Source organism: Euleptes europaea, chromosome 13, assembly GCF_029931775.1.
Source record: "Euleptes europaea isolate rEulEur1 chromosome 13, rEulEur1.hap1, whole genome shotgun sequence".
NCBI classification, from domain to species: Eukaryota; Metazoa; Chordata; class Lepidosauria; order Squamata; family Sphaerodactylidae; genus Euleptes; species Euleptes europaea.
Window position 1 is genome coordinate 46,927,863 of NC_079324.1, and position 12,905 is coordinate 46,940,767.

General features: G+C 45.7%; 1 protein-coding gene across 1 annotated transcript in view; it reads left to right on the forward strand.

The window, feature by feature from the left end:
• TAOK3 (TAO kinase 3) overlaps positions 1–12,511 on the forward strand; it is an 81,626-nt gene extending 69,115 nt beyond the window's left edge. The window contains exons 17-20 of the mRNA XM_056859295.1: positions 4,362–4,601; positions 8,410–8,622; positions 9,811–9,993; positions 12,178–12,511. Of these exons, the coding sequence (XP_056715273.1) occupies positions 4,362–4,601; positions 8,410–8,622; positions 9,811–9,993; positions 12,178–12,339 (798 nt within the window). The 3' untranslated portion in view covers positions 12,340–12,511. The remainder of the gene's footprint in view (positions 1–4,361; positions 4,602–8,409; positions 8,623–9,810; positions 9,994–12,177) is intronic.
• The last annotated feature ends 394 nt before the right edge of the window (positions 12,512–12,905 follow it).

Sequence of the window (12,905 nt, forward strand, 5' to 3'; positions counted from 1 at the left end):
TTTGAGTCTCCCTTAAGTGGTAGAGAAAATTGGGGTATAAAAACCAATTCTTCTTCTTCTTCTATGGTTCCTTTACAAAGTTGTTTTTTAATTGGAAACCACAAAAAATATCTTTTGAACCTAAAGTACTGGACAACTAACAAACTTCAATGAATTTTAAAGAGAATCATCTAAAATTAATGATTTCTAACACTTTTGTATCTAAGAGTATTTTCAACCTCATTGTGGGGTAAAAAATGCATAGATTTCTGGGATTGTCTGGTACCCTGGGTGCTTTTTATGGTCACATGAACACATGAAGCTGCCTTATACTGAATCAGACCATCAAGGTCCATCAAAGTCAGTCTTGTCTACTCAGATCGGCAACGGCTCCCCAGGGTCTCAGGCCGAGGTCTCTCACATCACCTACTTGCCTAGTCCCTTTAACTGGAGATGCTGGGAACTGAACCTAGAACCTTCTGCATGACAAGCAGAGACTCTACCACTGAGCAACGGCCCCCTCCCCAAAAGCAAACTCTGGGTGGTAGTGGGCTGGAGCTTGGAGGCACTGTGTCCAGGTGACAGTTTCCAACGATGGGGTCCCCAACCTTTGTGACCCTGCTGGCACCTTTGGAATTCTGACACAAGGTGGTGGGCAGAATTACAAATTGCCTGCTACACCAGGTTGGCTCCACAATTAAATTGTGGAACTCCCTGCCCCAGGATGTGGTGATGGCTGCCAACTTGGAAGGCTTTAAGAGGGGAGTGGACATGTTCATGAAGGAGAGGGGTATTCATGGCTACTAGTTAAAATGGATGCTAGTCATGATGCATACCTATTCTCTCCAGGATCAGAGGAGCATGCTGAATATATTAGGTGCTGTGAAACACAAGCAGGATGGTGCTGCCGCAGTCGTCTTGTTTGTGGGCTTCCTGGAGGCACCTGGTTGGCCGCTGGGTGAACAGACTGCTGGACTTGATGGGCCTTGGTCTGATCCAGCATGGCTTTTCTTATGTTCTTATGTTCAACCACAAAATGTCAGGAAATGAGATGATGCTTAATAACTCTTTAGTAACTCTTCAACATTTCAGGGAGATGGTCTGTTTAACAGGACGCCTTTTAAAACAGACATACTTTAAAACGAACATTTTAAACAGTGATCATTTTAAACAGTATTTTCTTACATGCACACACAGCTCACTTTCAGTCATGCAGTGAAGATCCTTGTGGCCTGGTGGCAGCTGCCCATGAAGCAATGTTTTTAAAGATCCGCACCGTCCCCACCCACTTTCTAAAAACACCTGGCAAGCGCCAAGAAAGGTGTTGGTGACTTTTATGGCACCCACACTTGGGACCCCTGTTTTAAGAGGGAAAAGCAGTCCAGCCACTGCTCTATGCATTCTGTCAAATAAAGGCACAATTGGGAGGGGGGGAATCACCCCAAGCTTGCTTCCACTGTTCAGGTTTCCATAAGGTGTGGTGACAGCCAAGCACCTTGGGTAGCTTTCCAAAGTATTAGACAGTTCTTGGATGACCTGTCTGTCTTAGCCCCAGTAGCTGACCAGAACCTCTGTGTTCAGAGGTAATAATATTTGGCTACAGCATGGTGTAGTGGTTAAGAACTGTGGCGTCTGATCTGGAGAACTGGGTTTGATTCCCCCTCTCCTCCACATGAGCGGTGGAGGCTAATCTGGTGAACTGGATTTGTTTCCCCACTCCTCCACGCGAAGCCAGCTGGGTGACCTTGGGCTACTCACAGCTCTCTCAGCCCCACCTACCTCGCAAGGTGTCTGTTGTAGGGAGGGGGAGGAAAGGTGATTGTAAGCCAGTTTGATTCTCCCTTAAGTGGTAGAGAAAGTCGGCATATAAAAACCAACTCTTCTTCTTCTTCTACATTCTGAGAACATTCATGTGGGGTGGGCTGTCTCCATAAGCCCTTGTGAACTTTCCAGGAGCAAGCCAGTATCAGAACACTGGACCAGGAGGACTTTGGCTGATCCATCAAGGCATTTCTTAGTCCTTTTTTTAAGGTGCAGCTCTGTATAAGTATTCCTTTCAAGGGTAGGGCTGGTAAGCGCTTGCAAGGATGAGAACGCAACACTCTGACATTACCTCTTGCATGATATCACTGTGCTTTATCTCCCTTGTGATTTATATGTGTGCACCGTTGATATGTTTGGCAAATAATGTGGCAGCAGTTAATGTCTGTCCCAAGGAGTTTACTATCAATATTTAGACCAAAAAAAAAAAAAGATGGTACAGAGGGTAAACAAGGAAGAATATGTATTCAGTTAAACAGCCTTTGTTTCAGTGGATTTGAACCAAATGATTTGCAGGAAAAGTGAGTTTTGAGAAGGAATTTTTCAAGGGAGAGACAGACATCCAGCACTGGATTTAGGTGTGCAGAGAGGCAGTTTCTAGGCCCAAGGGAGAAAGAGCAGGAAACCTTTAGATAGCTGGTAGAGCTGGAGGAGTGAAATGTCATTAGCAGGGTGGTATTGATAATGTATGGGAATGGATGGAGGAATGCTGTTGCATGTGTGTTTAAAAGATGCACTCACGAGCATGTCTACAAGGCACAAGCGAGGCATTGGTTCTTGGATTGCCCCAGGAGAAGTACCTGATGCTGTTCACCTTCTGTGCGATTCCAGTACTGGACACAGAGGACTCTGTGGCACGTTCGCAGTAGCTCCCTCTGAACATATCACACCTGTCTAATTAAAATTGGGCAGAAGGGGGTCTGGATGGCCCAGGCTAGCCTGATCTCATCAGAAGCTAAGCAGGGTCAGCTCTGGTTAGTATTTGGATGGGAGACCACCAAGGAATACCAGGGTTGCTGTGCAGAGGAAGGCACTGGAAAACCACCTTTGTTAGTCACTTGCCATGAAAACCCCCAAAAGGGGTTGCCATAAGTCGGCTGCGACTTGACGGCACTTTACACACACACAGAAGGGGGTCTGCCGCTTGCTTTTAAAATGACTCTTCCCCCGTGTTGTCTACCACACCAGCCACATTTACATAGTTAACAACAACAACAAAAACCACCACCACCCAGATCTGGAGTAGAAACCAAGCCATGCATGCTGTGAAAGTTTCCAAAGCTCCAGTCTCTGGGCTGGATTCTTGAGCTCATGGTGCTCATGCCTGCCACCTGCTGGGCAGCTTGGGAAGTACAAAACAGAAAAGATTTGTGGGCATCCTGGAAGCTGATGAGCAGATTTGGTTTGAAATCCCACTGCAGGCACCACAGCGAAGTTGATCTGCAGTAGGCTCAGGACTAATCTGTGAAAGTAGTTTTTCGCACAGTGCCCAATAAATGCAGGATTCGAGTCCGGTATCACCTGATAGACCAAAAAGATATCCGGAGTATATAAGTTTTTTGAGAGTTAAAGCTTCCTGGTATCTGACAAAGGGAGCTTAGACTCCCAGAAGCTGATATCCTGAAAGTCTTGTGGTCTCAAAGGTGCTACTGGACTCAGATCTAAGATTTCTAGGGTACAAGCTTTCAAGAAGGTCAGACCAGAAGCAACGAGTTGAAATTAAATCAAACGAGTTTCCGCCTAGACAGTAGGAAGAATTTTCTAACAGAGTGGTTCCTCAGTGGAACAGGCTTCCTTAGGAGGTGGTAAGCTCTCCTTCCCTGGAGGTGTTTAAGCAGAGGCTAGATGGCCATCTGTCAGCAATGCTGATTCTATGACTTTTGGCAGATGATGAGAGGGAGGGCACCTTGGCCATCTTCTGGGCATGATGGGTCACTGGGGGTTTGGGGAGGTAGTTTGGAATTTCCTGCATTGTGCAGGGGGTTGGACTAGATGACCCTGGTGGTCCCTTCCAACTCCATGATTCTACAATTCTATAAGAGTCAAAGCTCCCTTTGTCAGATACAAAGGGTAGATAGGGACAAAGGGAGATTTGACTGTTCGAAAGCTTATACCCTAGAAATCTTGTTAGACTTTAAGGTGCTACTGGGCTCAAATTTTGTTCTTCTGCAGCAGGCCAACATGGCTACCCATCTGAAAAAAAATGCATGACATTTACTACTACGAGATGTAGTGATAGTCTTCGATAATTTGATAGTGAATGCATCGTGATCATGAAATGGAACTTCCCTGCATAGAGGCCATATGGTTCTGACTACCTTGTATGGTGGACAAATAACAGGAAGGGCATTGCCTTCGTGCCATGCTGGTTGGTTGCTGTTGGGACAATGCAGGGCTAGATGGGCCTTGCTTTGATCCAGCAAAGCAGTTCTCAAGCAGGGCTCATTTTTTTAATGCTCGGTAAGAATAAAATCTTGCCACCTTGACTATGCGCAAGTGAGGTTATGGTTTGCCGCTTTGCTTGGGGTTGCCCCTCGCCAACTGTTTCCTTCCACACGCAGGAGCTAAATAAGAAGAGAACGCAGAAGGAGATGGAGCACGCCATGCTAATCCGGCACGATGAGTCGACGCGGGAGTTAGAGTACAGGCAGCTGCACACGTTGCAGAAGCTACGCATGGACTTGATCCGGCTGCAGCACCAGACTGAGCTAGAGAACCAGCTGGAGTACAACAAGCGGCGGGAGCGGGAGCTGCACAGGAAGCATGTTATGGAACTTCGGCAGCAGCCCAAAAACCTTAAGGTAATCACTCTCTATTTATTTGTTTTAATTTGGCCATAATTAGACGAGGAATAGAGAATAAAACTGCTGATATCAATCATCAACTTTATTGGCATGAAAAGGATAATCAGATAGTTAAAATACATCTTAAGTTTAAAATTTGCACAGTTAAGAAACAAGCTCCCTTATGCTTATTGCACATTGTAGGAATTCTGCTACCCAATTGATTAGGTCTGGGTTCTGGTTATTCAATAAGAACAATAATTTATATTTATCAGACGACTCCTTCTTTTTACTTAGCAAGGGTAATAAGAATTTAACCCGGATTTCTGCATACAAAGGGCAGAATAACAAGACATGAGTAACAGTTTCAACATGAGCATACTCACAAGGGCAAAGTCTATTCATATATGGAACTTTACGATATTGCCCCTCTCTCAGCGCTGAGGGTAAAACGTTAAACCTGGCCAGCATAAAAGCTCTTCGTTGATGCGGATTAGTTAAATGATAAAAATATGAAGCAACTTTGTTCAAGTAAAAGGGAATTTTCATACTCAGCGGGGGAGCAAGTTCTCCTAGCCGCACTCATGAGTTCTTGTCTTTCCATATCCAACAATCTGCTCTTAATTCTAACAAATATCGAGTTTACAGAGTCTAGGGTCAACCCATCTAAAGAAATCCCCATAGATTTAATTTTTTGTTCAATAAATTTTGACCATTTTAATTGAACATGTACAAGCATCATATGTGTGAGACTGGTAGGTTCTAATCTCAACAGTAGATGCAACCAAAATTTAATTGTGCTCAGCAAAGCTCTAGTTGGCAGCAACTTTTGGTTAAGTTCCAGGCATAATGCAGCATATGGGACACATTTTGGTATTCCTAGGATTTTACAAAAAAAGGAAGATTGTAGACTTTCAATTCTTTGATTTACCGCGTTAATCCATATTGGGATACCATATAACAGTTGGACACAAGACTTAGCAGTAAAAACCTTGAGTGCAGCAGGCACATAACTACTGATATCGCACCACCCTTGTACAAATCTATAGTGAGACCTCACTTGGAATACTGTGTACAGTTCTGGTCACCACACCTAAAAAAGGATATTGCAGAGCTTGAGAAGGTGCAGAAAAGAGCAACCAAAAATGATCAGGGGACTAGATTAACTGCCCTATGCGGAGCGGTTAAAACGCTTAGGGCTGTTTAGCTTGGAAAGAAGGCGGTTAAGGGGAGACATGATAGAGGTCTGTAAAATTATGCATGGTATGGAGAGAGTGGACAGGGAGAAGCTTTTCTCCCTCTCTCATAATTCTAGAGAGCGGGGTCATCTGCTGAAACTGGAGGGTGAGAGATTCAAAACTGATAAAAGGAAGTATTTCTTCACACAATGTATAGTTAAATTGTGGAACTCCCTGCCCCAGAATGTGGTGATGGCTGCCAACTTGGAAGGCTTTAGGAGGGGAGTGGACATGTTCATGGAGGAGAGAGATATCCATGGCTACTAGTAAAAATGGATGCTAGTCATGATGCATACCATACCTATTCTCTCCAAGATCAGAGGATCATGCCTATTATATTGGGTGCTGTGGAACACAGGCAGGATAATGCTGCTGCAGTTGTCTTGTTTGGGGGCTTCCTAGAGGCACCTGGTTGGCCACTATGTGAACAGACTGCTGGACTTGATGGGCCTTGGTCTGATCCAGCATGGCTTTTCTTATGTTCTTAATCCATCATGCCCCCCTTTCTGACAGAATATGGCACTCAAGGAAGCTTACAAGTTTTTAAGAGTAAAACTGCTGTCCAAATCAACAGTGGAACAAATTAAGGCAGCAAACAGTTGAGAAGGGGGGGGGGGAGCACAACAGACCCAAAAGTCAATCCCTCAAACTCCTGCTGTGTTAACCATGAATTCACTAGCAGAAACAAAATGGTGAGGGTGGGAGGAAGCTGACTTTACCTGCAGACTTTGTCTGATGCCTGAAAGAATGGCAAAGATAGTGGCAGGCAGAACATCTCTCGAGAGGAATTTGCATCCATGGAGCAGGGCCACAGAGGAGACTGTATAGCTGGTAGACACCCACCTGAAGGCAGGAACACCCAGAGAAGAGTCACCAATGGCCGTCTCAGCTGATGGGCTGGTTCTTAGGGGGAAGGAGATCATGGACCATTGGTTGGCGTGAGAGATGCTAAGGGTGTAACTTAGGCCACCAAACTTTAGAAGCGCTGGCTTCTTTGTGTGCATAGTTACTAGTTAATTCAGTCATTCCAGGGGGGGCCTTCATGTACATTTTCTAACCACAGAAAATTTATAGAGTTGTCCGATCTCCTAGTTAGGCCACCAGTAACCTAGCACCATCTTTTGCAGGATCGAGTAAGCATTTTTCTCTGTGATTTAAAGGTGGTGATAGAGAGCTGTGATTTGGAATTCATTATAAAATTCATAGACATGGCAAGATTGTATGTCTTAACTAGCTGGATAATTTACTGGATTTCCTCTCACAAAAATCCAGCAAAAAACTTTGCCTGGTAACACTGTGGTTCCTAAGAGAACTGGAAGTGCTTTGAGAGAGATACAGTTTCTGCTTATGCACTCTTTTGTTCCACTTTGTGTGGCCAAACTGGTTTTGCAAGTTGTGAAAGTGAGATGAGTGTGCACAACCCAAACATTTGTCTCCCCCCTCCTCATCTGCTTTCTCTGAGGGGGGAACAAACACCCATAGTCTCCAGCATTCTATCTGTGAGCCAGAGAAAGCTGCCGGCTACCAGTCACATTTAAGAATTGGCCATGGTTTGTTCATGACCAGTACAGAGACAATCCATCGGTTCAGTTTTTGTTAGTGTAAAACTTCAAAGGCAAATTTGTAACGCCTCCAGTTGCTCCATACTTGTGCTGTACTTCCGTACAGGCTTATCCTGTATTCGTCCCCAGTAAGTCTGGATTGAAAAGTGACACTGGCTATAGCAGAGGCCTTCTTCACCCGTGGACTCTGCGCTGGTGTGGCATCCTTCAAAAAGGATGTGGACAGTATGGAGCGGGTCCAGAGGAGAGCAAGGAGGATGATCAGGGGCCTGGAGACAAAGCCCTTTAAGGAAAGGCTGAGGGAGTTGGAATTGTTCAGTCTGGAGAAGAGGAGGTTGAGTGGGGACACGATTGCTCTTTTTAAGTATTGGAAGGGCTGTCGCTTAGGGGAGGGCAGCAGGAACTGTTCCTGTTGGCAGCAGAGGACAGGACTCACAAAAGTGGGTTTAAACTGTAGCCGGAAAGGTACCGGCTGGATATTGGGGGGGAAATTTTAAGTAAGAGTTGTTCAGCAGTTGAATCAGCTACCTACGTAGGTGGTGAGCTCCCCCTCACTGGCAGACTTTAAGCAGAGGCTGGCCAAACACTTGTCAGGGATGCTGTAGCCTGATCCTGCATTGGGCAGGGGGTTGGACCAGGGGCTGTACGGCCCCTTCCAACTCTATGATTCTATCTGCCCGTGCAAAGCTGCAGCCACTTCGCACAGGTAGTTGCCCAGTTTAAACAAGAGGCGGCGTAAGTGCCAAGTCCTGTGGGTGATGGCTTTTGCTATAGTCAGCATTCCTTTTAAATGAAGCCTGAGGCTGAACTGTAGAAGTGACTAGCTGACTTGAGTGATTTTCTGTTGGTTTTTTTTATATAATGATTTTATCATGTTTGAGCATACCGCGATATGCAATAAGCTGATGGTGAGACTGTAAACCTTCTTGCATGAGCATTGTACAACTATCAGCCTTTTAAAAAGACCTTTTTTTAAAAAAAAATAATTGGTAAACGCATAACCTGAGCTGTCTCTTTTCCCTACAGGCCATGGAAATGCAGATCAAGAAGCAGTTCCAGGACACGTGCAAAGTGCAAACCAAGCAGTATAAAGCACTCAAGAACCACCAGCTGGAAGTGACTCCAAAGAGTGAGCACAAAACTATTCTGAAGAGCCTGAAGGATGAGCAGACGAGGAAGCTTGCCATCCTGGCTGAGCAGTACGAGCAGAGCATCAATGAGATGATGGCATCGCAAGCGGTGAGGATGACTTTTTTTGGCTGCAGAGCCTTAGTGGTGTTCTTTTTCCTGTCCAGAAAGCAGGGTCTTCTGAATGTGTCCTGCCTGCGTTCCACAGCACTTAGTATGGTGTGCATGCTCTTCTGATGCCACAGGGGGTGGGTATGCATCGTGTGTGTGCGTGTGTGTGTTAAGTGCCGTCAAGTCGCTTCCGACTCATGGCGACCCTATGAATGAAAGTCCTCCAAAATGTCCTATCTTTGACAGCCTTGCTCAGATATTACAAATGTATCGTGACTAGTGTTCATTTAGACTAGTAGCTATGGATGGCCCTATCCTCCATGAACATGTCCACTCCCCTCTTAAAACCTTTTTCTGAGCAGAGATTTTTGGGGGAGGTGATAATGAGGAACTGGGGCAAATAGTGGTAACAAGACAGGAAGTCCTAGAATGTCTAGACAAACTGCAAACTCGATTGGCTGCTGAATATTTGCATGACTCAGTCACGGCCCATCCTCGAGGCTGACTCGGGCAACTACAAAGCCCCCTTTTATAATAATTAAAATTTATTGGATAATAACAATAAACAATAACAGCAACTGAAAGAAGCAGGAAAAAAAGAAAGACAATCTTCATGATTTAAAATACAGTATGTCTATATACACAATAAGATAAAAGCAGGATTCCTATGTTACACTAAGTAAAATCCATAAATCAGAAAATGACAGCTGTTGGTACTGTGATAGAAAACAAGCAGATTTTATACACATGTGGTGGAAATGTGAGAGAGCTATAGCATTTTGGTCTGAAATATTGAAATGCTTAGCTGTTGGAATGGAGATGTATATTCTATGTAAACCTGAGATATTCCTGTTAAATCCGGAACCTAACCTAACTAAAGACCAACTTTGTATGGGATCACATATGATAACTGCTGCTAGAATGACCTTTGCCAGACATTGGAAGCAAAAATCAAATCCAAACATAGAGGAATGGCTGGTTAAAGAAATTTTAATTAAGCTAACAGCATATCAGAAAAATAGAGATACAATAAGTTTAGATGAGTTATGGTCACAAACTATAAATAAAATAGAGAATTTTATAAATAAGGACGAGAAAAGGGAATGCGTTGTGCTCAGTCAGGACGAAACGATGAATATGAAGACAAAGAAATACAAAGCCCCCCTTACTTTCTCATGCTCTTTCCAGCTGCGGCTGGACGAGGCTCAGGAAGCGGAATGCCAGGCCCTGCGGCTGCAGCTTCAGCAGGAGATGGAGCTGCTCAATGCCTACCAGAGCAAAATCAAGATGCAGACGGAAGCACAGCATGAACGGGAGCTCCAGAAGCTGGAGCAGAGGGTGTCATTGCGCAGGGCACATCTCGAGCAAAAGGTACGCTGGGGGGCAGGGGGCGGGGATTGAACTGTTGCCCCCTGTTGCAGCAGGACAATTGGAGGGGGAGCCACAGATGAAAGAGAAGTGTCCACATAGAGTGTACAGATGCGTACAACTCATCTTTTAGCGTTAATTGCCCTGGGACAAGGAGGAGGGATTCATGTTTCCTGGAGGCACGGGAAGTCCCTGGGGCCAGCCTGGTATGAAGGTCAGACCAGAACCGACAGGATGAAATTACATCAAAAGACTTTCCGTCTAGACATTAGGAAGAATTTTCTAACAGTTAGAGCGGTTCCTCAGTAGAGCAGGCTTCCTCGGGAGGTGGTAAGCGCTCCTTCCCTGAAGGTTTTTAAGCAGAGGCTAAATGGCCATCTGTCAGCAATGCTGATTCTATGACCTTAGGCAGATCATGAGAGGGACAGCATCTTGGCCATCTTCTGGGCATGGAGTAGAGGTCACTGGGTGTGTGTGGAGGTGAGGTAGTTGTGAATTCCCTGCATTGTGCAGGGGGTTGGACTAGATGACCCTGGTGGTCCCTTCCAACTCCATGATTCTTATGAGGAGACGTCCTGGAAATATCCAGAGCGTTTGTCATATCTGTAAACTTACCAGTTGAGCATAGGGGAGCAGGCTGACGGGCTAGTCTATACAAGCACCCAGAGTTTCCTCAAAGCAGACTGCATACTCCTGGACCCACCTTCAAAGCCAGTCACACACACAAACACACACACACACACACATTTAGCAATGTCAGTCTTCTTTTATTAGCTATATTCCAGCTGACAAAACTGTTTCCTCTCCTGATCTGAGGTGGACTGGGTGGCCCAAATGGCCCTGGGAAAGGACCCCCTCCCCTGATAAAAGGCCAAGGGCAGTTGTGCTGCCTCCCTCCCTCGGCTTCTCCTTGCCCGGCTGGCCCTGTTAGCAGCCCCCCTTGGTCAGTACAGCCAGGTGCAGTAGCTGATGGGGCCACATGGGCAAGGGAAAGCTGGCACTGGTGGGCCCAACTGGGGGGGGGGCACTGAGGTCAGGCACCGCACTGCCTACCTGTGCCTCACTGCCTGCTCACCTCCCAGGCCAGGTTGGGGGCAGGGGGAAGAGGGGAGCCCCCAGGGCATTGGCACATGGTGACTTTTCCCAGTGGCCATCATCTGCCCCTTCGCCAACCCCATTCTGCCCCAGTCTCCAATGCTCATTTAACCAACTGTCTTCTAGTGATCAAATAATGCAAAAGGTGGCAGGAGGTCCCTTCCCTGCCCACAGCTACTGGTGTCCAAATTTTGCCCTCCCTCCTACTACCCTTGGGCACCATGTTGGTTTTGCTAATAACTGTTTTAGTGGTTGGCTATATGGATGCTCCCAACAGGAGAGCTGTGTTGTGCACCTTTGATTTTGGCTGTCATTATCAAGTCCAAGGCATGGTTCACATCCACAGCTGAACACCTGAGCAAAATACCGCTTTAGGAGTTGGTGGGATGGAGATGTTGGACTGTAAACTGGTCCCAATAATGGCTGCTGGGTTGGTGAAGCGGGTCTTTGCACCTCATCCCTCCCCTTCTTCTGTGTAGGTTGCAGACCGCAATCCCTGCCTAGAAGCCTGCTGTGGCAAAGGCAGTACCCCCCATCAACTTCCAGGAGCATAGGCCTGACTGTTGTTACTCTCTGGCGAGGGTGGCTGTCCATAGTCATCCGTTGATGTTAATGTAAATGCACACTCTAACTTGCATCTTTGTACAATGGTATTTCAGCTAGTGCGTATTCCTGTACCCTAATTTGTTGTGATAATGAGAGGTTGGGACCCACTTATAGGGAAGAATTGGTGGGCAGGAAGGGTGTTTCATCCCCTTCCAGAGTTCCCTCTGCAAATCCCACCATCCACCCACTGATGAAAGTGGCTTGGTGTGGGCAGAGAGAAGAGGTGTCAGAAGGGGAGAATTGGGGCACAGGAAGAGTTCAGCACCCTCCCCTTCTCCCATTTGCCAGTTCTCCACTTAAAGGAGAACTTTAAGTTCTCCTTTACGCACATATTAGCCTTCCCTCTTAAGAACTCCTTCTGCCGCAAGCAGTTTGGGTTCTAGTAAGGGGTGTTGGGGGGGGGGGAGTGAGCAGCCCCCACTGAGGTTCAGTGCCCCTTTGAGGACCACGCTGACAGTCTCCCCTCCCCACTTTCTGCCATTTCAGATTGAAGAGGAGCTGGCCGCCCTGCAGAAGGAGCGCAGCGAGAGGATAAAGTTTCTGTTGGAAAGGCAAGAGCGAGAGATTGAAACTTTTGACATGGAGAGCCTTCGAATGGGCTTTGGAAATTTGGTCACATTAGAATTTCCTAAGGAGGACTACAGATGAGATTAAATTTCTTTTGCCATTAAAAAAAATGCAAACAAAAAATATCTCAAAATCCCAACATTCCCCCCCATGTTAACGGGTGTGCTCTCTCTCTTTCTGTCTCTCTCTTACTGACATCACGTCGGACTTAGTGCCTGTATATTCTTACTCCATCAGGGGCCCCACCCTTCCCGCCAGGCGTCAAACCCCCAGTGCTGGACCGCGCTCGGCAGTTTCTTGAGTCTCATAGTGTCTCACCGTATTGATGTCTCTGTGCAATGATTTTTTTTTCCTAAAAAAAAGAGAAATATATATGTTTCAGTGAAAACTTTGGAGACAATTCTAATGAATCAAAAAAAAGTGGATGTATGTTTGCTCAAAAGCAATCACTTCATTTTTGCCACCAACCAATGAAAGTACAAGCAAAAAAAAAGAGTAATTTTTAAAAAAAAGTCAATCCCCAGGGGGAGAGAGATGGATGTCGCAGCCTTACCTTAATCAGCTGCTGCATAACTTTTTAGTTTTTAATTTTATTATTTCTTTCTTTTTTTGGTATTTATTCATCAGGAATAATTAAATAAAAAATA